Here is a 27,528-nt window from a genome sequence, read left to right on the forward strand (position 1 = left end):
ATCATTGTTTTTCGTTACAAAATAAGAAGGTTTCGCTCTTAATGTAATGTTATGAGAAATTAGTCCAATTGAGAAAATTTAAAGAAGAAGAAATACAACAGAATCAAAACCATTTTTTAACAAAAATATCTTTCGCTTTTTACAAATTAAACATTACTGATGTCAAGAACCTGGTAAGCTTTGACGAAAATTTTCAACTCCTTATCACTCAGATAGCTAAATATTTGTTCCTTACAGTATTCTGGTAATTGACTAAATTTTCCACAAAGAAGGGAAAAAACTTTATTCCTTTTTTCAATTAAATCTTTTTTCAACATACCCCTTTTAAAATTACGTTCAATCATACTGCTGTAAATCGGAAATTGACTTTTGTAATCCTCTGATTCAAAAACCTGCACTAAATTTCCATTCCTCATGAAATTTGCTAATGAGTTTGTATTTTTTTCCAAGACATCGTAAAATGATATGTTGCTATCACTAATCTTTTCACATTTCATACTTGCCACTTCAATTTCACATTCATCCTGAAAATCTTTCTCTTCTGAATTTCTATTCACTAGAAATGAATTTCGTTTACTTACAAACAAATTCGCTGCTTTTAATTTAATTACATGAAGTTTTAGAATTTCAATGACCGATAAATATCTTCTTATACGAGTTTCAGGACCTAAAGAAATATATTCACTACTGTCACTATCAGATTCACAACCAGAAAGTAAATCAGAATCATTAATATGCTCATTATAGAATTCTAAACATTTCATAGCATCATTTAATGGTGTACGTTTATCATAATTTGGAATGTTAATATCAGAACCAAATTCCAAAAGTATTTTGACAACTTCTACATTTCCATAATCAGAAGCGTAAAAGAGAGCTGTTCTCCCATTCTCATCTCTAGAATTAATTTTAGAGCCAAATTTCAAAATAATCTTAACAATGTCTGAAGAACCTCCTATAGCTGCCGAATGCAATGGTCTATGAGTCTCAATATCTAAAGCATTAATTTTTCCTCCGTTTTCTAGTAGAAGTTTCACTATTTCTTCGCGACCCTTTCGTGCTGCAATGTGAAGTGGAGTACCAAACCTTCTATGTCCCATATTTACATCTGCTCCTTTGTTTACAAGAATTTGACACATTTCTACATTTCCTTTTTTGGCAGCAAAATACAATGCTGTAAGTCCATCATTAGTAACAGCATTAATATAAACATCAACAACATGTCTAGACTTAATTTTATCATTAAATTTTAAAATAATCTTAACAATGTCTGAAGAACCTCCCATAGCAGCAAAATGCAATGGTGTATGCCTGAAAGTATCTATAGCATTAGTTTTTGCACCGTTTTCTAGCAAAAATTCAACTACTTCTTTACGACCCTTTCGTGCTGCAATGTGAAGTGGGGTACCTGAATTATCTTTTACTATATTCACATCTGCTCCTTTGTTTACAAGCATTTGACACATTTCTACATTTCCTTTTTTAGCAGCTAAATACAATGATGTTTCTCCAAAATGAGTCATTGCGTTAATATCAACATCAACTTCTTTTTCTAAGATTTCTGTTATTAAATGTATATCTTCTCTTCCGACAGCTAAATAAAGCTTACCAGCACTGGTTTTATCAAAGTCCCTTTTGTGACTAGTCATCTGCAAAGAAACGTAAATCTAATTAAAAATTAACTCAGAGTGGATTGATATTATATACCTAACAAAAATTTAGTTTGTGATTGAAATAAACTTTTGGCCCTCTACGAGCAAAATCGTTACAATTTGCCACAAATATTTAATCTTATTTTTCCCTGACATTTCCCTGATTTCCAAACTTTTTCCTGACTGATTTGAACTTTTTCCCTGACCCTAAAGAATATTCTGATTCAGTCTAAAAATTTTTAGAAACTCAAAGAATTGTTCTTTTACATTTATATAGTTGTTGAAAAATTAAGTTATTTAAAAAGAAATTATTGTCAGAAGTAGAAAAAATTGAAGGTTTTGTATTAAAATTTGTGGTAATTTCATAGTTTACGAGGCAAACAAAAAAAAACATCAAAATTCAGAGTTTTCTCATAAATTTTAAAAATTCAATTTTTTCCAGTACTTTTATTAAAAATCCCTGATTTTTCTCTGATTTCCCTGACCAATTTTACTTTCGCTGACTTCCCTGACCTGCGGCAACCCTGTAAACGTTAAAATTATGGGCTACCTCAAAAAAGTTTTGCAAATAATATCTACATATAATACAAAAGAAAAAATTAAGTGATATTGGTCAAGTGTATTTTTTTTCTCTGACTATATAGATAATGATTCTCACATCAATTTACACGTCGGCTCATCATCTAGTCTTCTTGAACTTTATTCAAGTATCTACTTAAATGGAAACAAAAGCCTTCATTGTCAGGTAAGTGGGCCCTAGAATGAAAAAGGGTAAAACGAATATCTACCCGACTGTAGTATCTAGTAATATCTTCAATCCCCCAAGGATCTTAAATATAACTCATAGCTAAAGAAGAATGCTGCATCTCTTTGAAATAAATTGCATCGCTATATTTCTCTTTCTTTCAATTCTCACAGAATTCAATACACTCAATTCGCGAAAAAGACAAAAAAAAAAAAAAAAAAGATATTCGATCGAAAAAAAATTCTTTTGCAAATTTTGAAATAATATACACAGCACTGTGGTTTTAAATACCGAAAATGTAAAGTTAAATAAAGTTGAAATCACTCATTTAATCTTAAATCCTTGAAACAATTTTTAATTCTCTTAGATTTGGTAAAAGAAGTTGTTTTCGACACTCAGCGTCGACTCTAACTTCAGGGACTTAAAAAGGACCTACATTCTTCAGGGACGTTTTTTTATCGTTAAAGAATCGTTAAAGATCGTTAGAGATCCTTAAAAAGAGTCGTTTCCAACAATAGACGTACCAATCTAACTAAAGTAAGTCATTAAAAGTTCCTAAATAGACACTTTTTTCGATTTTTAGTCACGTTTTAAACATTTGAAACCACTTATTACATAGATTCGACTTTTAATTTTGTATTTCGAAAGACGACGATTTAATAAAAGTAAAAAAAAAAAAACGAGGAAGAAAGAAGTCGGTCATTTTTTCTCACCCAATGTATCATTATCATTTGAAGGTCTAACATCCTTCCGCGTGTAATGCTGACAAGAAAATTTCAAAGTCCAAACGTTCTACAATTTCCTTTTCTTTGATAAGGATTCATGAGTATTCCTTTGATGTGACTTTCAGAAAATAGTTTCACGTATTTTCGACCTTCGGGCTATGGTGAGTTATCTTTGGCACTGTTAAACTTCTCCCTTATCATTATATACATACAGTTCTAACTTTCTACTTCAATAGAAGAAAAAGACCAGTTATTTTTAGACCTTTAATTTTAAACAAACGTATTTTTTTCTTTTGTTCCAAAGAAACAGTTTTGATTTTTCTTAATTTTTACACTTTTAACAAAAATGGAAATTTTTTCAATATCATATAATGAATAATTATTATTATTATTATTATTATTATTATTGTGATAATAATATTTAAAATTCTGATTATCTTCTTTAGACGATACATCAGAAAATAGTGAAATAAACGCTGTTTTGAAAAATAAGCACATTGAGTGGTACTTGCGTTGAATTACAAAATCCTGAACTAAAGTTTACAAAATAATTTATTACCGAAAGTGAGTAATTTGCATAAAAAGCGGAATTCTCAGATACCACCTATCTATGTTGAACACAGCAACTTTACACTAATTACTATTCATTGCATAGTCTTTCTTCTACCAAAATTCTAATACCAAAACACATGCGCACTTTGCACTTTCGTCATCAAAGAAAACCCCTTTAGCTTACATGGACAATTTTCCATAAAATCATATGTTTGAATATTGCCTTCCTCTTTCTCAACATTATATTATTTATCATTTTATTGAAATTGTAACAAGTTTGGAAATATTCCCCCCCCCTCTCTCTCTCTCTCTCGTACACACACACACACACATATATGTGTATTTATGTTATTTCTTCATTGAAATTATAAACTTTAATCTTACTCTAAACTTTCTCCCCCATATACTACTGATAAAGCAAGAGTTAATTTTACCATTCACTTTTAATTAGAGTAAACTTTCTACTTGTGCTGAAGCAATCAAGTTAACTTATCGTGGATTAAGTTTCGAGTAAAAGCAGTGCTGCCAATCCTAAAACTATCAAACGAATGTGTGTATATATATATATGAGGCCACGGCAAAGAAAATGGAAAACGGGAAAAGTTAAATAACACTGTAAAAGCTTCAATTTAAAGTTTCTAATTAAATATATTGGACGAATTTGAACACACTTCTTCAAAAATTTGCAGAAGGGTTCTTTTTTAATTCTTAGAAAAAATTTCCAAATCGCTACAATTCTGAACATTCGAATCAACGAATTTTATTTCTTCCTCAAATTCGAATTTTATTTTAATTGATAATAAATAAAAAAAAGCGTAACACGATTAAAAAATAAATTACAAAGACACTAAATGTTTAAATTACATTTTTGCTTTTTATGCACTCAATAATTTAAAAAAAAAAATATATCGAAAAAAAATTTCGTTCATTTGATAGTCCAAAATGTACGAATCATAAATTTTACAAATGTGACTTAAAGCAAATATTTATTTAAATGATAATAAATGGAAAAAATCCATAAGTGATTTTTCTTTGATCATAGTATTAATTTAGAGAAAATAATAAAATATTATTAATATTTTAGACCAAAGTAATTAATAATATTTTATTATTTTCTAAAAAGCAATTTAATAGAATTAAAGAAGATTAGTTGCAGGCTAAAAAAGTCTTTTCAAATATAATTCTTCCGTCAGTTGTAAAAATAATTTAAACGCATTTGATTAATGAAAAATGTTTCTAAAAATTACTAAATAAACTTAATTTAAAAGAGAGGGAGAGAGACTTCAGAAATCTGAGAAATTTCTTACTCCTTATATTATTCATTCTCTCATAAATTTTACTGTATTTTTTTTCATTTTGTGTATATATATAAGAGAGCAGTGAGATTAATAAGAAATAAGCTAATATAAAACAGTGAAGATAAATCTTCATCTTGTAATTGTACAACTCTTTGTGATATTTTAAACAATTATAACTTAAGTAATTAAAAGAAAAAGTTTATATGTGTGTATGAAAGTGTATATATAAAACTACTTGACTTTCATTTAACAAATTACGAAGATAAATAAAGCACAAGGGGAAACGAAGTTTAGTAACTCATAAGCTCGATACTGCGTTCTTTAAGAAACTTCGTCTATCACCCACGGATTTGTAACTAGATAATTTATACATTTTTTTATTGCATCAACTCGAAAAAAAAATATATTTTCATTTATTCTCTTCATAACATAAAAATAATTGTCTACTTGAAACAGTAATAAAGTTCGAGTACACTCGATCAAAAATAGAAATTTACAGGAAAATTCAAAAATGATATTGAATTTAATTTAAAAAATTGATTAATAGTTTAAAACAAATTATTTAATTAAATAAAAAATAAGAATTTTAAATTTTAATTCACTAAAAACAAAGTATAAAAAATTTAGTGTTGTAAAATTTTTTTCCATATACAAGTAATAATATGTTTCTGGAAAATTATCTATCTTTTTGTATGCATATTATGCTTTTGTTAATTCGAATAATTAAAAATAAAAATATTACAAAATTTCTCGAAAATATTATTATTTCCATAGAACTTTTGTACAAGTGTCGTAAATTTTAAATTTTCGACAGTAGGTTACAAATTTCTGTTAGAAATATATAGATATAGGTGCAGTAAATTTTTCTACATTTGCTCACGTTCTGGACCATTTTAAAATTTAGCTGATCGCTCCTCTGATAAATTGACATTTTATCATCGTTTCCAGTGATTTACAGAACACACATTCTTTATAGCGGTTTATTTATTTTCTCTAAGCTACTATAATCATACTTTATCTATTGCATATAGTTATATAAAAAATCGAAAGTACTAATTTTCATATATTCTAAATTTTCTTTCCATGAGTTTATAAATTTTTAAATATTTACAAATTTTTGCATTTTAAGGATGTTTCATCTTTTAATATTGAATCTAAATAAAAAAATGATTTTTAACGTAATAAAAAAAAAAAAAAGTTGACACAAAAATTTTAATTTTGCTTTTTCCTGATTTTCAAACGATTAGAATTATTAAATTCAAAAGAAAAAAAAATTTTTAATTACATTTTTACCAAATTTTGATTGTCTGATTGCGTTCGGGTGGACCTGCTACTACTTAAAAATTGAAATAAAATTCTCTATTCTTTAGGATTGTGTAAAGTTTAGTCCCTACAAGAATTCAGGTGATTTTCAGATGAAAACTGTCCGCTATAAATAATTCATTTTTTAATTATAGGATGACAGGATCTTTCATATTTTTTGGATGTACCAAAAGTTTTAAACGTTCAAATGAAAGACGATATTTTTTTTATTTCTTTGATTATTTTATTATTTTATTTACAAAATTTTGTCATTTATGATTAAAAAATTATTTTTTAACCAAATTAAATGTTCAGTTACTAAATTTTGTATTTAATTTTAGTAAGTTTTAAAAATATTGGAGTAAAAAAAAAATATTTCGTCGACTTGAATGTTCAAAACTTTTGGAAAATTTGTTTGGAAAATTAATTTGAATTGTTGTATTATTTCCTTAAAAAACACTTTTTAGTTTGTGGTTATACAATAAGGGATTTAATATTCCTTAAGCAATCAAGTACTAGACGAGGAAAAACAACTTCAACGCCCATTCATAATGATAATTCGAGGAAAGAAGAAACGAAAAATTATTTACTATTTACTGTTCACTCTGCATTGAAATACAAATAGTTTACAATACCACTTAAGAGTTGAACTTTGTCTTTTATAATTGAAAACCAACTGCGGTGGCTTTAATTCCCTAAAGTTTCACTTGAAACAAGGGGAAATGCTTGGCCACACGTTCCAGACACGTCTAACAAAGCTGCTTGTATGCCATTCGCACCTCAACCATCCCCTGGCAATGAAAAGTAAACGAAACAGTAACCCACCCAGAACAAGAAACGTACATGTATAAGTAAAACCAGGGGATGATGCTGCAAGCTCCACGAGGAAACATAAACAGAGAGAAAGAGAGAAAGAGAGAGAGAAAGAGAGAACAAGCTTAAACCTTTTAAGGTACCACTTCCCTCTCATTCTCCTTTTCTCCTAACGAACCTTCTATCGTAGAGTTAAGTTAAAAGGTCGCCCACCTTTAGATTCAATTCAATCAAGCCAATCAAGTCTTTTTATAAGTCTTGAGACATAGAATAAAAGTGGTTTATTTCCATAAAACTGCTCCGTGAATATAGGAGAGGAGAGAGCAACTTGCAGAAAAAGAGAACTCACTTTCTTATTTGCTTATTTTTTTAAAAAAAGATTTTTAAAAAACGTTTATCACTGTATTAAACAGGCAAATTTTAAATTCTGTTTGAATATTTTTTTCTACTACTGATATGGAAATTACCAACTTTTTGGCGTTTATACCGAATCTAAAAGAGACAATCTTTTTAAAATCGTTTTTCGTCTTACAGAAAAAAGATAGTTAAATCAGTTAAATTTTTTTTAATTGTTAAATTCTTAACAATCGGTTTATACATAATTAACAAATCTAGTTTATTGTTATTTATTTTTAAAAACGTTAAACAAAAAAATTGTGTTCATCTAAAGGTTGAAAATTTCAGTGAAATCTTATTAGTTATATTAACAATCCACTTTAGCAGATTTAACAAATTCTCTTTCTCCATTTAATGATTAAAAACAAGTATAAAAATGCTCTAATTATCTTTTTGAAAAATAATTCATAATGTCAGGAATCACAGTTTCTTTTAAATAATCAGGGTTTCCACAAAAATTAAATTCTCCTTTTTTCTAACTTTTCCCTGAATTCCAAACAAAAATTTTGACTTTTCCAGACCCTACAGAATATTCTGATTCACTGATTCAAAAATTCTGATACAAAAATGATTCAGGATTCCTACAGAAATCCGAATTTAAAATTCCATACCTTTTCCATGATTTCCAGGTCAAATTTTTACGAAATTTCAGTGTAGTTTTAAATCTAATTCTATTATTTTTGGGCTCTTTAAAAACACTTTACTTACTTAATAGTCTCCCTTTGGTAAAAAATCAAAAATCATCAAGAATTCGAAAAAATTCAAAAAACCGAATTTCTTAAAATTCAACATTTTTTCTTCTCTTTTATGGGATTTAGCTTCATTATTTTTGTGCTTTTGAAAAATACTTTACTTATTTAATAGTCTCGACTCTTTGGTAAAAAATGTAAAATTATCGAAAATTATCAAAAATTCAAAAATCCGAATTTCTTAAAATTCAACATTTTTTCCTCTCTTTTATGGGATTTAGCTCCATTATTTTTGGGCTCTTGAAAAATACTTTACTTATTTAATTGTCTCGACTCTTTACTAAAAAATCTAAAATTATCGAAAATTATCAAAAATTCAAAAATCCGATTTTCTTAAAATTCAACATTTTTTCCTCTCTTTTATGGGATTTAGCTTCATTATTTTTGTGCTTTTGAAAAATACTTTACTTATTTATTAGTCTTGACTCTTTGGTAAAAAATATAAAATTATCGAAAATTATCAAAAATTCAAAAATCCGAATTTCTTAAAATTCAACATTTTTTCCTCTCTTTTATGGGATTTAGCTTCATTATTTTTGTGCTTTTGAAAAATACTTTACTTATTTAATAGTCTCGACTCTTTGGTAAAAAATGTAAAATTATCGGAAATTATCAAAAATTCAAAAATCCGAATTTCTTAAAATTTAACATTTTTTCCTCTCTTCTACGGGATTTAGCTTCATTATTTTTGTGCTTTTGAAAAATACTTTACTTATTTAATAGTCTCGACTCTTTACTAAAAAATCTAAAATTATCGAAAATTATCAAAAATTCAAAAATCCGAATTTCTTAAAATTCAACATTTTTTCCTCTCTTCTACGGGATTTAGCTTCATTATTTTTGTGCTTTTGAAAAATACTTTACTTATTTAATAGTCTCGACTCTTTACTAAAAAATCTAAAATTATCGAAAATTATCAAAAATTCAAAAATCCGAATTTCTTAAAATTCAACATTTTTTCCTCTCTTTTCTGGGATTTAGCTTTATTATTTTTGTGCTTTTGAAAAATACTTTACTTATTTAATAGTCTCGACTCTTTGGTAAAAAATGTAAAATTATCAAAAATTCGAAAAAATTCAAAAATCCGATTTTCTTAAAATTCAACATTTTTTCTTCTCTTTTATGGGATTTAGCTTCATTATTTTTGTGCTTTTGAAAAATACTTTACTTATTTAATAGTCTCGACTCTTTGGTAAAAAATGTAAAATTATCAAAAATTCGAAAAAATTCAAAAATCCGATTTTCTTAAAATTCAACATTTTTTCTTCTCTTTTATGGGATTTAGCTTCATTATTTTTGTGCTTTTGAAAAATACTTTACTTATTTAATAGTCTCGACTCTTTGGTAAAAAATGTAAAATTATCGAAAATTATCAAAAATTCAAAAAACCGAATTTCTTAAAATTCAACATTTTTTCCTCTCTTCTACGGGATTTAGCTTCATTATTTTTGTGCTTTTGAAAAATACTTTACTTATTTAATAGTCTCGACTCTTTACTAAAAAATCTAAAATTATCGAAAATTATCAAAAATTCAAAAATCCGAATTTCTTAAAATTCAACATTTTTTCCTCTCTTTTATAAGATTTAGTTTCATTATTTTTGTGCGTTTGGAAAATACCTTACTTATTTATTAGTCTTGACTCTTTGGTAAAAAATCTAAAATTATCGAAAATTCAAAAATCCGAATTTCTTAAAATTCAACATTTTTTCCTCTCTATTATATGGGATTTAGCTTCATTATTTTTGTGCTTTTGAAAAATACTTTACTTATTTAATAGTCTCGACTCTTTGGTAAAAAATGTAAAATTATCGAAAATTATCAAAAATTCAAAAATCCGAATTTCTTAAAATTCAACATTTTTTCCTCTCTTTTATGGGATTTAGCTTCATTATTTTTGTGCTTTTGAAAAATACTTTACTTATTTAATAGTCTCGACTCTTTACTAAAAAATCTAAAATTATCGAAAATTATCAAAAATTCAAAAATCCGAATTTCTTAAAATTCAACATTTTTTCCTCTCTTTTATGGGATTTAGCTTCATTATTTTTGTGCTTTTGAAAAATACTTTACTTATTTAATAGTCTCGACTCTTTACTAAAAAATCTAAAATTATCGAAAATTATCAAAAATTCAAAAATCCGAATTTCTTAAAATTCAACATTTTTTCCTCTCTTTTATGGGATTTAGCTTCATTATTTTTGTGCTTTTGAAAAATACTTTACTTATTTAATAGTCTCGACTCTTTACTAAAAAATCTAAAATTATCGAAAATTATCAAAAATTCAAAAAACCGAATTTCTTAAAATTCAACATTTTTTCCTCTCTTTTATGGGATTTAGCTTCATTATTTTTGTACTTTTGAAAAATACTTTACTTATTTAATAGTCTCGACTCTTTACTAAAAAATCTAAAATTATCGAAAATTATCAAAAATTCAAAAATCCGATTTTCTTAAAATTCAACATTTTTTCTTCTCTTTTATGGGATTTAGCTTTATTATCGAAAATTATCAAAAATTTAAAAATCCGAATTTCTTAAAATTCAACATTTTTTCCTCTCTTTTATGGGATTTAGCTTCATTATTTTTGTGCTTTTGAAAAATACTTTACTTATTTAATAGTCTCGACTCTTTACTAAAAAATCTAAAATTATCGAAAATTATCAAAAATTCAAAAATCCGAATTTCTTAAAATTCAACATTTTTTCCTCTCTTTTCTGGGATTTAGCTTCATTATTTTTGTGCTTTTGAAAAATACTTTACTTATTTAATAGTCTCGACTCTTTGGTGAAAAATGTAAAATTATCAAAAATTCGAAAAAATTCAAAAATCCGATTTTCTTAAAATTCAACATTTCTTCTTCTCTTTTATAAGATTTAGCTTCAATATTTTTGTGCTTTTGGAAAATACCTTACTTATTTATTAGTCTTGACTCTTTGGTAAAAAATCTAAAATTATCGAAAATTATCAAAAATTCAAAAATCCGAATTTCTTAAAATTCAACATTTTTTCCTCTCTTTTATGGGATTTAGCTTCATTATTTTTGTGCTTTTGAAAAATACTTTACTTATGTAATAGTCTCGACTCTTTGGTAAAAAATGTAAAATTATCAAAAATTCGAAAAAATTCAAAAATCCGATTTTCTTAAAATTCAACATTTTTTCTTCTCTTTTATGGGATTTAGCTTCATTATTTTTGTGCTTTTGAAAAATACTTTACTTATTTAATAGTCTCGACTCTTTGGTAAAAAATGTAAAATTATCGAAAATTATCAAAAATTCAAAAATCCGAATTTCTTAAAATTCAACATTTTTTCCTCTCTTTTATGGGATTTAGCTTCATTATTTTTGTGCTTTTGAAAAATACTTTACTTATTTAATAGTCTCGACTCTTTACTAAAAAATCTAAAATTATCGAAAATTATCAAAAATTCAAAAATCCGAATTTCTTAAAATTCAACATTTTTTCCTCTCTTTTATGGGATTTAGCTTCATTATTTTTGTGCTTTTGAAAAATACTTTACTTATTTAATAGTCTCGACTCTTTACTAAAAAATCTAAAATTATCGAAAATTATCAAAAATTCTAAAAACCGAATTTCTTAAAATTCAACATTTTTTCCTCTCTTCTACGGGATTTAGCTTCATTATTTTTGTGCTCTTGGAAAATGCTTTACTTATTAAATAGTCTCGACTCTTTAGTAAAAAATCTAAAATTATCGGAAATTATCAAAAATTCAAAAATCCGAATTTCTTAAAATTCAACATTTTTTCCTATCTTTTATAGGATTTAGATTTTTTATTATTTGAATTTCTATTTAAGAGAAAAAATGGAAAACAGGAAAAATTTAGAAACTTTTAAAAATTCCAGTTCTTTTCCATGATTTCCCTGATTTCCAGAAGCCTTTTAAAAATTCCATACCATTTCCATGATTTCCAGATTTTTAAAAAAGTCATATTCAAACCTTTTTGAAAATCAATAATAAGATATAGGAATTTAAACTTTGTTAAAATTTTTCAAAAAAAAAAAATTTATTATTTCCAAAAATTGTAATAATATTCTTGGCAAGAATTCAATTACTTTTAAGAATAATAAAATTCTATACAGAAATTAAATTATTTACATAAATAATAATTTAATTCTGCCCAGGAATTCAATTATATTCTCTAAATACAAAAATTTTTCTCCGGAATTTTTTAATTATTTTTAAAAAATAATAAAATTTAACGCAAAAATATAATTATTTTAAGAAATTACAGAAAAAATACTGCGCACGAAAATTCAATTATTTTAAAAAATACTACAATACTGCGCAGGAATTCAATTATTTAAAAAAAATTGTAAGAAAATACTTCACAAGAATTCAATTATTTTCAAGAATAATAAAATTATGTGCAGAAATTTAATTATTTCCATAAATAATAAAATTCTGTGTAGGAAATTTAATTATTTTTATAATTAATAAAATTCTGCCCAGGAATTCAATTATACTTTCTAAATGTAAAAAATTTGCGCAAAATTTAAATTATATTCAATAATTGTAATAAAATTTATTGTCGTATTAATTAATTTAATTAAATTTTTAATTTAATTATTAATTTAATTATTTTAAAAAATAATAAATTTCTGTGCGGGAATTCAAATATTTTCATAAACAATAAAATTCGTCATAGGATTTCAATTATTTAAATGCAAAAGTTCCTAGAGAATTTTCAAATCTATTTGTTTACAATTCAATTTTACGAAATTTTGAATATTCAGAAATTCTCCAATTGAATATTTAAAAAAAATAAATAATTGAAATAATTTTTTTAAAAATTCACTAAACTTTTTCAAAATTCAAGTATTTATAAAAATGCATGCTAAAGCTTTTAATATTCAATTATTATGTAAAATTTTTTACTGAAATTAATTTTTAAGACAGTTTTTATTAGAAAATTCTCCGAGAATTCAATTATTTTAATACAAAAATGAGAAAATTATAGAATAAATGAATGTTTCTCAAAATTGAATATTCTCAAAAAGAATTTTATCAACAAACTTTTAAATAATTGATTTTTTTCGACGAATTTTAATAAAATTTTAAATAATTATACATTTTTCGAGGAACTCTGTTAACATTGTATTAAAAATAATTGAAAAATAGGTGGCAAAATTTTTAATAAAGAAAAGAAGGTAAATAAATGATAATCTGTGTTCTCCGATTGTTTTTTTAAAATTATTTTTCGCTGCAAAAATTTGCGCGAATTTATTTTTAAAAACAATTACGATTTCATTGCCTTTTCAATTTATGTTTGTAATAATTATTTTGCACGCTGCAAATGAATTTTCGCGAATTTTTAATTTTTCTAAATGCTTAATTTTCAAAAATGAAGGTTAATATTTTCATTTAAATATAATTTTCACACTTTTCTGTATTAAATCGACAATATAAAAATAAATATTTAGGAAACGATACATTTCTTTTAGGAAAAAAATATAATTTTACTAATAATATTCTAAGTAATAAAAACAATTGTCAATAACAATTGTAACGTTTTGACTTCTTCAATAAATATCTAGTTTTTAACTAAATAATTAGTTCTTAATTTCTAAATTTGAAATTATTGACTTTTATTCTAAAGAAATATTGAATTTTCAATTTTAGGGTAAAAATCACGAGATTTTCTTAACTTTTAAAAATCAGCGTTCAGTGGCAAAAATGTGAAATATAAAATAAAATTCTAGGTCGGTAAACAACTGGTATATCAACTCATGGACGGCATCCACTTTATCTTTCTTACCTTTCGAGATATAAAGTCAATTATTACGATCAGAAGATTTGCGCACACTCCACAACTTGTTGGTAACGGTCGATGGATTCTTTATACATTCAATCTTATCCTGAAACAAAAGAAGAAGAAAAATCAACTTTTAAAATAATTCATTTCTAGTTTATTAAATAATAAAAAATATTATTATTTAGCTAAAATTAAAATAATTGAATATTAATATTTAATTATTAATCAATTAATTTCAAACGAATAAATTATTTATTCTACAAGTACTAAACGTTAAACATAGAATTCAATATTTTCAGCTGTAAATTAAAACATAAAATAAATATAAAAACATTTCCAGTAAAAAGAAAAATAAATCACACATATAATATGCAATAAAATATCAAAATTAGTATTACGAAAGTAATTGTCCATAAAAAAAATGTAATTTCTAAAAGTCGAAGGGGGGGCTGAAAATGAATTTTATGCTCAATTAACAATATTGAGAAAAAGTTATTTTCCTACAAATATCGACATTGAATATCATCGAAAACAAATCGTTTCGTGTACAGCAATAAAAGTATAAGCCAAATCCTCACATTTTCTGATTCGATTTGGAGAAATTGGATCAAAGCCAAAGTCGAACAGACTGCTTCTCTGTAATCAATTGTTCCCGATTTTCAGAACCGATAGAATAGAATAAAGTTCACTAACTGGACATTCGCCAAATAGTAATAGCAGTATGGTTTTTTCTATAAGATAGTATGTGCAAAATTATTATTATTTTCGTTCGTAATTTTTTTTGTAATTTAAAATTTATAAAAGATTCTTCTGTTATGTAAATAAATTATTATGTAACAATTAAACGAGATATTGTCAATTAATCTGTAGAATTGTTGCAAAGAATTTTATCAAAAAATTTGATAATAATAGAATTCCTTCAAAGAATTTTATTAAAAATTTTTAAAAATCATAATTAAATTCTTTTGGAGAATTTCTTTGAATTTGTTTTAAACTAATGAAGTTTCTTTAATAATTTTAATTGGAAATTTTGAAAAGCAATTGAATTTTATGAAGAAGAATTTTATTAAAATTGTATTGAAAATAATTAAATTCTTGCGAAGAATTTCACTGTTTATAAAAATAATTGAATTGTTCCAAAGAATTGATTAAAATTTTAGAAAATAAATTAATTTTATGTTAATATTTTTAAATTTGAATTCTTTCGAGGAATTCAATTAAAATTGTTTTGAAAATAATTGAATTTTTGTAAAGATTTTCCTACTTAAAAAAATAATTAAATTGTTTAGAAGGATTTATTAAAATTTTAGAAAAATATATGAATTCTTTCAAGAAATTTTAATAATTTTAATAATTTTAATAATTAAAATAATAATAATTAAAATTTTAATAATTAAAATTTTAATAATTTTTAAATTTTCATTATGAAATTATTTTAAAAATTTATATTTGAAAATAAAAAATTTTGTAATTTGCTTAATAATAAATTGAGTACCAAGTTCCGTGCGCGTAACATTTGCAAGTTATTTATAATGAAAAGTTATTTATAATGAAGTAATTTTTCTAAAAAAAATATTTCAAACAATTTATTCTGAATTTTTAAAATCATTTTCTTTAAAAATCATTTTCTCTATCTTCTACTTTATTTTATTTTCTAAAAATTTTTAACTTTCTTCTCATCTGTAAATAATTTTTTTATATTTCGTATGTTTCTAAATTTTTTTGTTTCTAAAAATTTTTCTCTAAATGTTTTCTAAAATATTCTTATTTTTAAAATGTAATAATTTCATAAAAACTTCACATTTCTAGAATAAATTTAAATTTTTTGAAATAAAATATGTACAGTAAAATATTTCTTTAAGAAAAAATTGCTGAAAATTTATATTACAACCAATATTTTTCTTTTATTTCTTGTGAATTTATTTTTTCTGTCGACGAAAATAATGTAAACATCTATTTAATATATTTAAAACATTTTTTATCATTTTTTCTTTTTATTATGAATTTATAGCCTTAAAAAATTACTGATTTTAAAACAATAATTTTAATTTTAATTTTACCTTACCATCTTATAATAATTTTAATTGATTACAAAAATAAATTAAGACATTTCCGAAGTTGCCTATAAAAAAAATTACGATTTCAATATATTTTCAAATTAAATTTTCCATTAGAAATTAAAATTTATTTGTCTAAATTCAAATGTTTTAGAAAACAATTTAGAAAAATTGAAAAATCAAAATGCTTTTGAATGACAAAAAGGCGATTTCTATAATTTCGATTCGAACTCCGACTGTATTTTCTGGTTTAAATAAGAAAAATAAAAAAAAAAGTTAAACTTTTTTGTAAATTTAAATTTAATAATAGTAAAAGATTCCGATTAGTAAAAAAAAATTATAGAAATTGAGCTGTCTTAGTTCAAAAATTTTAAGGAATCGCATTTTATTAGAGAAAAATTTTTTAGAAATGAAATTTGATTATAGATAAAAAATAAAAAATGAAGAATTAGAAATTATATTTTACAACAACTGAATTCCAATCTAAAATAATATTACACGTAACGTATCGAAAAAATAAACTATAAAATTTCTGAATATTTAATTTAAATTATTGTTGTTTATTGTACTCAGTTTTAAAAATATTAAAATCGACAAAAAATTCCGTTCATTTGAGCATAAAAAACGTATGATTCACCTTGCAATGTTAATTTTATTATAAAATCTTTTTTGCATATTGACAAAAATTAATTATTAACTAAATAAATATTTACGTAATTTTATTTTTCATTTTTATTTTATTTTTAAATATTTAAACATTAAAAAAATCTCATTCATTCAAAAGTTCAAAAATAAAAGGAAAGTTTTTAGTATTTTTTTATTATTCTTTTCATGTGTAAAATTTTTTATTTATATTTACTTAAAATTTTAATAAAAATGTCAAAAGTTTGCTAATTAAACAATAGTTTGTCTGCTATTTTTTATATTCCTAAAGTTTCGAACGTTTAAATGAACGAAAAATTTGTTATTACTTCCTTTAATTTGAATTTCATTCATAAAATATCGTTTTTCATAATTAAAAAAGTTGCTTTTAACTTTTTTTTTGTTAAGTTGCTTTTTTTAATGTTCAATTACAATATTTTTCAGTAATTTTTTGTAAAAATTGGAGTACATAAAATATTTCCTTTATTTAACGTTTAAAACTTTTAGAAAAAAATTTTTTTTAATTAAAATATTTTTGAAGTGAATCGAAATAATAATTTTGATAGATAAACATATTTTTGATCAATAAAAAAATTTTTTTAAAGAAGTATCCCAAACTAGATTTAAAATATTTTATTTCTGCTTTCGCTGACATGAAGAATTCAACAGAAGATTAATTTCCAATTTTTAATTTTACTTACACTACAAGTTTTAATATGAATAAAATAATAATAATTCACCACTGAATATTTTTCGCTTCATTATCAAAGATTTAAAGAAAAAAAAGTTATTTTTTGTTTTTTTTTAATGTTTAAATATTTTCAAAAAATAAAAATGAAAAATGTGTTCAATAATTGATCAAAGGAAAAAATTTTCAAAATAATTTTATTATTCAAGATTTTGAAAAATAAAATTAAAAGTTCTCTTGAATATTTTTTTTTCCTCTTTTCGTTCATATTATATATTAAAGTGGACACTGTCATGCGGTAACATGAGAAAAGAGATGGCGACGGATAGTTAATACAACGTCGTGTCGGTGAAATAGATTGTCGGAAGGGGTTGGAGCTGTATTGCCCTTTAATTAAGTCGGGCCAAGTAACTTTGAGAAATAGTGGAAAATTTGTATTACAGTTACATTATGAGAATTGTGTTCAAATTTTTTTTACTCACACACTTTACATTTACTTTTTTCTTGCTAAAAAAAAAGATTCCTTTTCCTGTTTTTTTTCCCAAAAAAAACCCCCATCGTCACGTTAAATGCAAATTTTATTCCACTCGATCGTAATCGAAAATTGCAAGTATAAATATTCGTTGAGTTCAAACAACATGACTTTCATTTTCCTTCCGCTATTTTCTCCCTTGGCTTATAAGTGAGGACGTGAAATAAGGAAATGAAAAAGATTCGGGTTAACGGTCACATGAATAATGAAAATGTGTCACCAAGCATTTTCCAATAGAAATAAACTATTATTTCTCATTAAAATTCTAGCAGTTTCTATATTATTTCCTTCTATTCCATTATTTCACATCCCGTTTTGTATACGCGGTAAATAGAATAATAAAAAAATATGGTTTTAAGATTTTCTTTTTAGAAATTTTTTTCTTGTTAGAATAAAATGATATCGAGTTTTGTATAAAAAATTTGATTTTTTTATTTTGGATTCTAAATATTCTTTTTTATTGTTTTCAAAATTATTTTTTTATGCAAATATCATTTAATTATTATTGGTTCCAATTTATTAATTTAATTATTTTTCATACTTTTTCAGGGTTGCAAAAAATATTTAATTTTATTTTTCCCTCACTTTTCCCTAATTTCTAGACAAAATTTTCCCCTTTTCCCTGACCCTACAGAATATTCTGATTCACTCAGAAAAATATTCTTAATATATTTATTTGCGAATTTCGTTAATTGTAAAATTATTCGAAAACATCAATAACTTCTTTTCTAAATAAATATTTAATCATTATTATTTTTCCGTAGGAATTAAAATTCTTCAAAACATTCAAATTCAAACCTTTTTGAAATTCAACAACTTAAAAGAATATCCGAGTAATCGCCTTCTTCATGTTTTATAATAATTTAAGTTACCATAAAATTTTTCAAAAAAAAAGTTAATCATTTACAAAAAACCTTTGCAAGAATTAAATTATTTTAACAAGTAGTAAAATTTTTCAAAAATATTCAATTGTTTAAGAAAAACTGTAACAAAATTCGTTGCAAGAATTCAATTATTTTCATAAATAATAAAAATAATAAATCGATTTTTAAATCAATTTTTATTAGAAAATTCTAGAAGAATTTAATTATTTAAATTAAAAAATTAATAATTTATTAAATGTTTTATTTAATTAAATGTTTGTTAAAATTGAATTCTCATAAAGAATTTTATCAACAAATTTTTAAATAATTGAATTCTTTTGACAAATTTTAATAAAATTTTTAAGAATAATTACATTTTTCGAGGAATTGGATTAAAATTGTATCAAAAATAATTAAAATCCTGCGACGAGTTTTATTATTTATGAAAATAATTAAAATTTTCCCAAGAATTTCAAATTTTTCTAAAATAATAGAATTTCGGAAAAGAATATTTAATTCTTTATAAAAATAATTGAAATTTTAACAAGAATTATTTTTTTGATTTTTGAACATAATTAAATTTCTACGAAGAATTTTATTATATTTGAAAATAATTTAATTCTTCATACGAATTTTATTCAAGTTCATAAAAATAACTGAATTTCTGTGAAGAATTTTATCCAAGTTTTGTGACGTGACATTTTTGCCACGCCACAAAATGTAATTTTGTTGGATAAAAATATTATTGATACAAATATTTCGTCTTTAATTCTGGATAAGATACGCAATCTCTCTTCCGAAAAACTCGATCTCGACAGTTCATTATGCGAAATTTTGTTGTTGAAATCTGCCGATTTATTTTCCTTTTTTTTTTTATGTAAAAATTTGCGTGCGAGCCACATGGACAACAGCCTTCTGGATTCGACGGAAATTCATGGATGAGGAGACGTCCTCAACTCATTATTGGACGATATTATAACGCTATTTGATATTCTTTCGCCCCGACTTTCGATTTTGGTTGGATATTGGTGTCACTACACTCTTATCGTTTTGCCTGTTTACAATTGGAATTTGGATCAATACTGCTGGGACTTTATCGCAATTTGGTCAACGATGAGGTGTGACCAACTTGTCATTTTTTGTGGATTATGCGGAGGTTTCATCAACAATGAGGAGTGGTGAAATTAGCAACTATCCGGCTTTCTTTTATTGCGAGCATACTGTTGACAATGAGGCACAACAGTATACTTCCTTTTATGTGGGATTTTGTCGACAATGAGGAGCGACTGACTTAACTATACCGTCAATTTTTGGATGCTGGTCGTCAATGAGGTGCGGACAGTCCAAAATGACTATGTTTTTTTGTTATATTTTTTGTTTTAGTTACGCTTTTGGTGGTAGAAAATAGATCCAGCCTCCGTATCGAGCCTTCTACTACCGTATTATGGATCTACGTAAACGTAGTCAAAATATACGTTTGTCGAGATTTTGACATATCGTCTGCGGACTAAAATAAGGACCACCTGCCGTGATCTAGTTTTCCCGAGGCAAAGTACGAGAATTATGGAGAAGAATTCGACATCTGGAATCTAACGTTATCGAAAAGAAGGATGGGTCTTAGATCAAATATAGCCAAACTTATGATTATCGTTCAAGGACTTCTGTTAACGACCACTTCATCTCGCTAACAGCCAACTTCAGCGTTTTCGTATTATTTATATTTTTTATTTATGTTTTCTTAGTTATTTTTGTAATTTTGCGCGTATTTGCTTATTCGTCTCTTATCTGATTTTTACGGTAATTTAATATTTTTTTGAGTATTTTGCCAATTTTTCAGTTTGTTATTTAATAGTTTGATTTGTTTAATTTAGAGTAGTTCCGACACTTTTGCTATACTTCCAGAGCGCTAGCTCGGTATCGGGATAACACATTTTTGAAGGCTAATTCTGCTGTAGTTTATCGAAATTTTGATTCTTGGAAGATTTAATTTTGTTAAATTTCATTTTGATTGTGTCCCGGTTTTAGAAGTTCAAAATGTTAAATTTCTCGTATATTTAATCGTTAAGATTCGAAATTAGGCGAAATAGTTATTGCGATTATTTGATTAATTGTTATTTCGAGTTATTTTCAATTTTGTTGTATTATTACAGAATGCGTGATATTTGAATTTGAATGTGTTTCGCGCCACCGTGTAGCAGACAATGATGCGCCCGCGTCCTGGAGATTAGGGTTAGGTTAGCCTAGAAGACGCGACCGGCTTGTCGAAACACGAGGCTAGAAGCAACACTTGGTCGGCCGACAGCGTAGAGTCAAAACATTTGGTATCGTCTCGTCTGTATCGTCATTTTCGTCGAGTCAACCTGTCAATTCTGTCTTTTGCGAAGCGAAGCCTCATCAGGAGGAGAAATTGCGATCTGTTCGTCTTTTGGTAAAATCTTGGTGAGTCGATGTGACTATTTCTTTTGTAAAAATTTGGTTTATTTAAAACATAAATTCCATGAGTTCAAGTTTATATATATATATTTTTTTTTGAGTAATTATTCTCATTTAAGTGGAATTTTAGTTTTGAATTATCGGAATGTCGCCATTATCGAGTTGTCCAAAGTAATGATAAATTATCGAGTCTTTAAAAATTAACGATATTTAGCGATATTCAACTGACAAACCAAAGAAATTGTTTACGATGATTAATTATGATTATTATGCGTCTATTTCTGCATAATTTAAGTTTACCGAAATTAAGCAAGCATTAATCATGTAAATTATCTAAAGAAAATTTATAGAAATTTGTCGAGATCGAGTCAATTTAAATTCGCTATAATTTTGCCATTTAGTTCGCGTCGTTTCGTAGTGTAAAATGAATGTTGAGTGTTAAAGATTTAATTATGTTTTTTTTTGTGTTATATTAATTTTTTTTGGAATTTTAGAAACATGTAAAAATCACTCTTTGAATATATTTTGTTAATTTGAGTTTAAATTTATGTTTCTTTATTTTATTTTGAGTTAAAGAATAGAGGGAAGATTCTCAACCATTTCGACCCACTCCCTTTTGCTAAGATCAGCAACCGCGAGCTAGCCTAATAGCCATTTATACCGGAATTTCGATATTGAGATTTACTGAGTTTAGCTTGATTTTGTTGTTAATGAAGTTTTGCTGTAATTGGCTTATGTTTGATTAAATTTTGTTGGTTTTGCTGCCTATTTTGACTTATCTGTAAGTCTGGCGCCCAACCTTTTCGATTTTGTGTTAAATTTTGAGAAACATTTGTGATTAGAAAATTTTGCTGAGTATAATAAAGTAATCTCAAATTCGAAACCGAAGGTGACGCTTATATTCTTTAATTTGGCGAGGAATAGCGAGAATAAGTTCTAAAATCGATTTAAAGTAGATTTAATATTTTCTTTTGTCGATTGGAAAATTTATTAATATCACAGTTTATAAAAAATAATTTAATTCTTGAAAAGAATTACATTTTTTTTATATAGTTGAATTCTTGCGACGAATTTTATAAAAATCTTTTTAAATAATCGAATTCCAGTGAAAATTTTATTACTTATGAAAATAATTTAATTCTTCAAACGAATTTTATAAAAAGCTTTTTAAATAATTGAATTCCTGTGAAAATTTTAATTCTTATGAAAATAATTGAATTATTTCGAAGAAATTTATTAAAAATTTTGAAAATAATTGAATTCTTGTTAAATTTTGCCAAGAATTTTATTAAATTTTTTAAAAATAATTGAATTTTGAAGAAGAATTTTATTATTTATAAAGATAATTGAAATTTTGACGAGAATTTTATCAAAGTTTATAAAAATAATTGAATTCTTGAAAAGAATAAAATATTTTTTAAATTAAAATCTTGCGACGAATTTAATAAAAATCATTTTAAATAATTGACATTTTTTGACAACTTTTCTGAAATTTTGTATTTTAAAAAATTGTATTTCTGTGAAAATTTTATTACTTATAAAAATAATTTAATTCTTCAAACGAATTTTATCCAAGTTTATAAAAATAATTGAATTCTTGAAAAGATTGAATTTTTTTTTAAATAATTGAATTCTTACGACGAATTTTATAAAAATCTTTTTAAATAATTGATATTTTTTACAAAATTTTATGAAATTTTGTATTTTAATTAATTGAATTCCTGTGAAAATTTTATTACTTATGAAAATAATTGAATTACTTCGAAGAAATTTATATTAAAAATTTTGCAAATAATTGAATTCTTGTGAAATTTTGCCAAGAATTTTATTAAAATTTTAAAAAAGAATTGAATTTCAAAGAAGAATTTTATTATTTATAAAGATAATTGAAATTTTGACGAGAATTTTTTTTTAATTTTTGAACATAATTTAATTTCTGCGAAGAATTTTATTATACTTTTGAAAATACTTGAATTTCTGGAATCATTTGTAATTTTTCCAAAATTCAATTTTTTTTAGTATTTTTAACTAAATTTCTTTTATCAATCTAGTATTTATCAAAATTGTAAAAATTATTCATTAAATAATTTATAAGTCATAATTTTATAGTTTTTGAAAAATTAAGTTATTTAAAGAGAAATTATTGTCAGAAATAGAAAAAATTGAAGGTTTTGTATTAAAATTCGTGGTAATTTCATAGTCCCTGATTTTTACCTGATTTCCCTGACTTGTGGCAACCCTGCTTTTTCTTTAATTTCTCCGAAACGAATTATAATTATGTCATAATAATTTTTCGATTTGTCAGCTGAAATTCTCTTATTCTTTTCTACTCCGAAAGATAAGTAATTACCTATCATCTCAAAGAATTAGATTTTAAAAAATAAATTCTAAGTTAAAAATAGAATTTAATACAACTAGCGGCAAAGAATTATTATTATTTATTTATTATAATTATTAAATAATTATTTAATACAAAAAAATATTCTTGAAAAAAAAACAAATATTTTTCTTTTCGTTGAATATAATTTTTTTTCAGTGACGTGAGATGAATTTATTTTAAAAATAAAGAAAAAGAGAAGGCATAAATGAAAAGGATGATTAAAATGCATCTGTCGTTGCAAAAATAAATTACAGATGATGAGTGAAGCAAGAAGTAAAGTATGCAATTGATTTTATCAAAGACTTTTGCAAATTTAGAAAGTTAGCACTTGATTAAATTAAAGGCCTCTAAAACTTAATTCACAAAACTCGACGTCTGCTTGTTTTGTCGCAATTTATTCACCCTGCCTTGTATTTTGAGGAAAACACTCGGAGAGTAATTTATTAGCGAGGAAAATAAAATTAATTTTCTTCAAGCCAAAAATCTTTCCCTCTATTATTTATCCATTATTAAAAATGATACGGCAATTAATAATCCTGTAAAGAAGAAAAAGAAAATTACAAATTAATTAATAATCTTAAACTTGGTATTTTCTTTTTCAACATTTTTAATTTCAATATTTTTTTACTTTAACTTTTAATAATCGAATTTAATACAAATAGCAATAAATCATCTTTATTTAGTTGAAATTTAGATAGAAATTAAAAAATATTACACATTTTTTGAAATATTTAGATTTTTTTATTTTCGTGCATCCTAAATATAGAGATGTTAATTGTTCGAGTTAGATATTACTAGTGGAAATTTTCTCATCGTGTTTATTTGTTAGAAAAGTTATTAAACCAATTGAAGTTATAAATGAAGCATTTAGTGAGCTAACGTGGTTGAATAAACTTAACTTCTAAATCTTAACTATGCTTGTAATGTAGATGGAATTACACGAACATTGTTGAGTAGTTTCAGTGTACAAAGTAGATTTAAGTTAGATGCGTGGACATGAGCTTGAAGGGTAGTTTCTAACGAAGCGACTAAACGAGCAAGATCTTGTTATAGTTGCATAGGAGTTATAAAGGAATTTATTAACGCGCAAAAGCAGCGTTATCAGAAGATAATCGAAAATATATTACGATAACATATATCTATGATGTAATTAAATAATGAAATTTTCAATAAAGAAAAGCTTCTTCATCTCAAGTAATATTAAAAACTTTTATTACGTTCATGTTCCAGAAATTTAATTAATTTAATTAGAAAAAAAAATTATTTTATGTATTAAATTATTTAAAAAATAAATTAATGTCTGATTTCCAGACAAAATTTTGACTCTTCTCTGACCCTAAAGAATATTCTGATTCATTCTAAAAATGATTAGATATTAAAATTATTCATTAAACCAATTATATTTAATAATTTTTCGAAAACTTCTTTGAGAATTTTCAAAAGTATTTCTTTCTACAATTCAATTTTACGAAATTTCGATTAATCAAAAATTCTGCAACTTCAAATAATTTTTTTAAAAAATTCAATTAAACTTTTTCAAAAAAATTAATTCTGCAGAATTGTTAGTTAATTGGATGAAAAATTCAGATTTTCAAAGATTTTAATTTGAAACCTTTTCCAAATTCAATTATTTCTAAAAATTTACGCTACAATACATTTAATTTTCAATTATTTTCTAAAATTTAACTAAAATTCATTCATAAATCCATTTTTATAAGAAAATTCTACGAGAATTCAATTATTAAAATACAAAAATAATAATTTATTGAATAATTAAATGTTTCTTAGAATTTAATTTCTATAAAGAATTTTAGGAACAAATTTTTAAATAATTCAATTGTTTTGACGAATTTTAATAGAATTTTTAAGAATAATTACATTTTTCGAGAAATTCAATTAAAATTGTATAAAAAATAATAAAAATTCTGCCATGAGTTTTTATTATTTACGAAAATAATTAAATTCCTAAAAATAATTCTATTATTTATGATAATTGAATTATTGCGAAGAAATTTATAAGAAATTTGTAACTAATTGAATTTCTTATGAAATTTTTATTATTTATGAAAATAATTAAATGTTTGCGCAGAATTTTATAAATTTTTTTTTTAAATAATTGAAATTTTGACAAGAATTTTATTAAAATTTTTGAAAATAATTGAATTTTGAAGAATTTTATTATTTACAAAGATAATTGAAATTTTGGCTCATTAAAATTTTCCAAAAATCTAAATTCTTTAAAATTTGTTATTAAATTCATTCAAAATTAAAATTTTATAAAATTTCGAATTAAATCATTTGTTTATGAATATTGTAAACGCAAATCTTTGTCCTTAAAATTTTTTTTTATTTTCTAAACGTTTAAAATGAAGAGAAGAAAAAATTGAAAAAGAAAAATTTATAAAATAATATAAAGTCTTACCAAAGTAAATATAAATCGGTGTCAATTGTAAAAAATATCGGATATATTCTTTAAAATGTGAGAAAACGTTAAATTTGTTTTGTCAACATAACCTCAAAAGCATAATTGCTGGTCAACTACATTTGACAAGTTGTAGAACTCTTTATTACTGGAATTCTATCGATCAAAATATTCTGTGGCTATTTTAGTTCACATTCAATATTTAAAATACAAAAATATAAAAAATGAAATACAAAAAATGTCCAAATTTTAATTTACAGTAGATAGTATGAAGAATAAAATAATATAATACACTTTCTATAATTATCTTATAACAAAAAATTCGATTGTTTATTATCATCATCTGTTGGTTGGTTTGTAAAAAATTTTACTTTTATAATTAAAATAAATATGCGTCTAATTTAAAATATAAGATTCAGAAATTTTTATGCAAAGTAAATAATTTGCAAAGAGAAATTTGTTACTATACTATATTTATTAGTTTAACGATATTTGATTATCAAATAATCGAAAAGAAATAATAATGGTCAAACGTGAGAAACAAGTCCTGTTATGAAATTCTAAATCTAAAAATAATTTTCAATAAAATAATGTAATGTCTTACCAGAGTAAGTTCAATTCGGTATCAAATTTAATAAATATCGGATATGTCCATTGAAATGTGAAAAATGTGAAATTTGTCTGGTCAACATAACCTCAAATGCATCATTGTTCAATAACTACTTTTGACAAGTTTTGAAACTCCTTGCTACTTGAATTTTATCGATCAAAATATTCACTGATTACTTTAGTTCACATTAAATAAGAAAATATTATCGAAAACTATAAAAATATACTGATCTTTGGAAAAAAGATGCACGATTTATAACGTGAACTACTTTTCTGTGCGCCAAAAGCAAAACAATGTATGTCGTCCTAAACTCATCAAAAATGGCTCATTGTGTTAACGGATTTTACTGAGAGATGGCGCCACATTTACACCGCGAATTTTTAAATTTGTTTATTTCACGCGAATAATGAAAATTGAAAATTTGATTGGTTAATTAATTAAGATAATTAATTTACTGATAATAACTTGAAAAATATTTGAAGAGAAATAATTTTTGTCAAAAGGGAGAAACAAGTTTTGTTAAAAAATCTTGAAGTTTAGAATAATTTTCAGTAAAATAGAGTAAAAACTTACCAAAGGAAATTATAATCAGCTCTAAAATAAAACAGATTTCAGAAATAATATAGATTTCAGAAATAATATAAAATTCAGAAATTTCAGAAAAGATAAAATTTGTTTGGTCAACATAACCTCAAATGCATCATTGTTAAAAAACTACTTTTGACAAGTTTTAGAACTCCTTGCCACTCGAATTTTATTGGTCGAATTATTCACTGATTACTTTAGTTTACATTAAGTACGAAAATATTATCGAAAATTGTAAAAATAAACTGATATTTGGAAAAAATGTTGCACAACTATGTGACAACTATACTAACGTTAACTGTCTT

At 24.2% G+C, this 27,528-nt stretch overlaps 1 protein-coding gene across 2 annotated transcripts; it reads right to left on the minus strand.

The window, feature by feature from the left end:
• LOC122501382 (putative ankyrin repeat protein RF_0381) lies at positions 1-27,528 on the minus strand. 2 transcript variants are annotated; one of them, XM_043610786.1, is made up of 3 exons: positions 27,212-27,528; positions 14,015-14,114; positions 1-1,649 (listed from the first exon to the last, which is right to left on the minus strand). In XM_043610786.1, the coding sequence occupies exon 3, from the start codon at positions 1,647-1,649 to the stop codon at positions 147-149; it is 1,503 nt and encodes a 500-aa protein (XP_043466721.1). In that variant the 5' UTR covers positions 14,015-14,114; positions 27,212-27,528; the 3' UTR covers positions 1-146. The 2 variants fall into 2 exon arrangements, with proteins under 2 accessions (XP_043466721.1, XP_043466720.1); XM_043610785.1 differs by lacking the exon at positions 27,212-27,528 and adding an exon at positions 26,633-26,927.

This window comes from Leptopilina heterotoma, unplaced genomic scaffold (genome assembly GCF_015476425.1).
Source record: "Leptopilina heterotoma isolate Lh14 unplaced genomic scaffold, ASM1547642v1 Lhet_209, whole genome shotgun sequence".
Taxonomy (NCBI): Eukaryota; Metazoa; Arthropoda; class Insecta; order Hymenoptera; family Figitidae; genus Leptopilina; species Leptopilina heterotoma.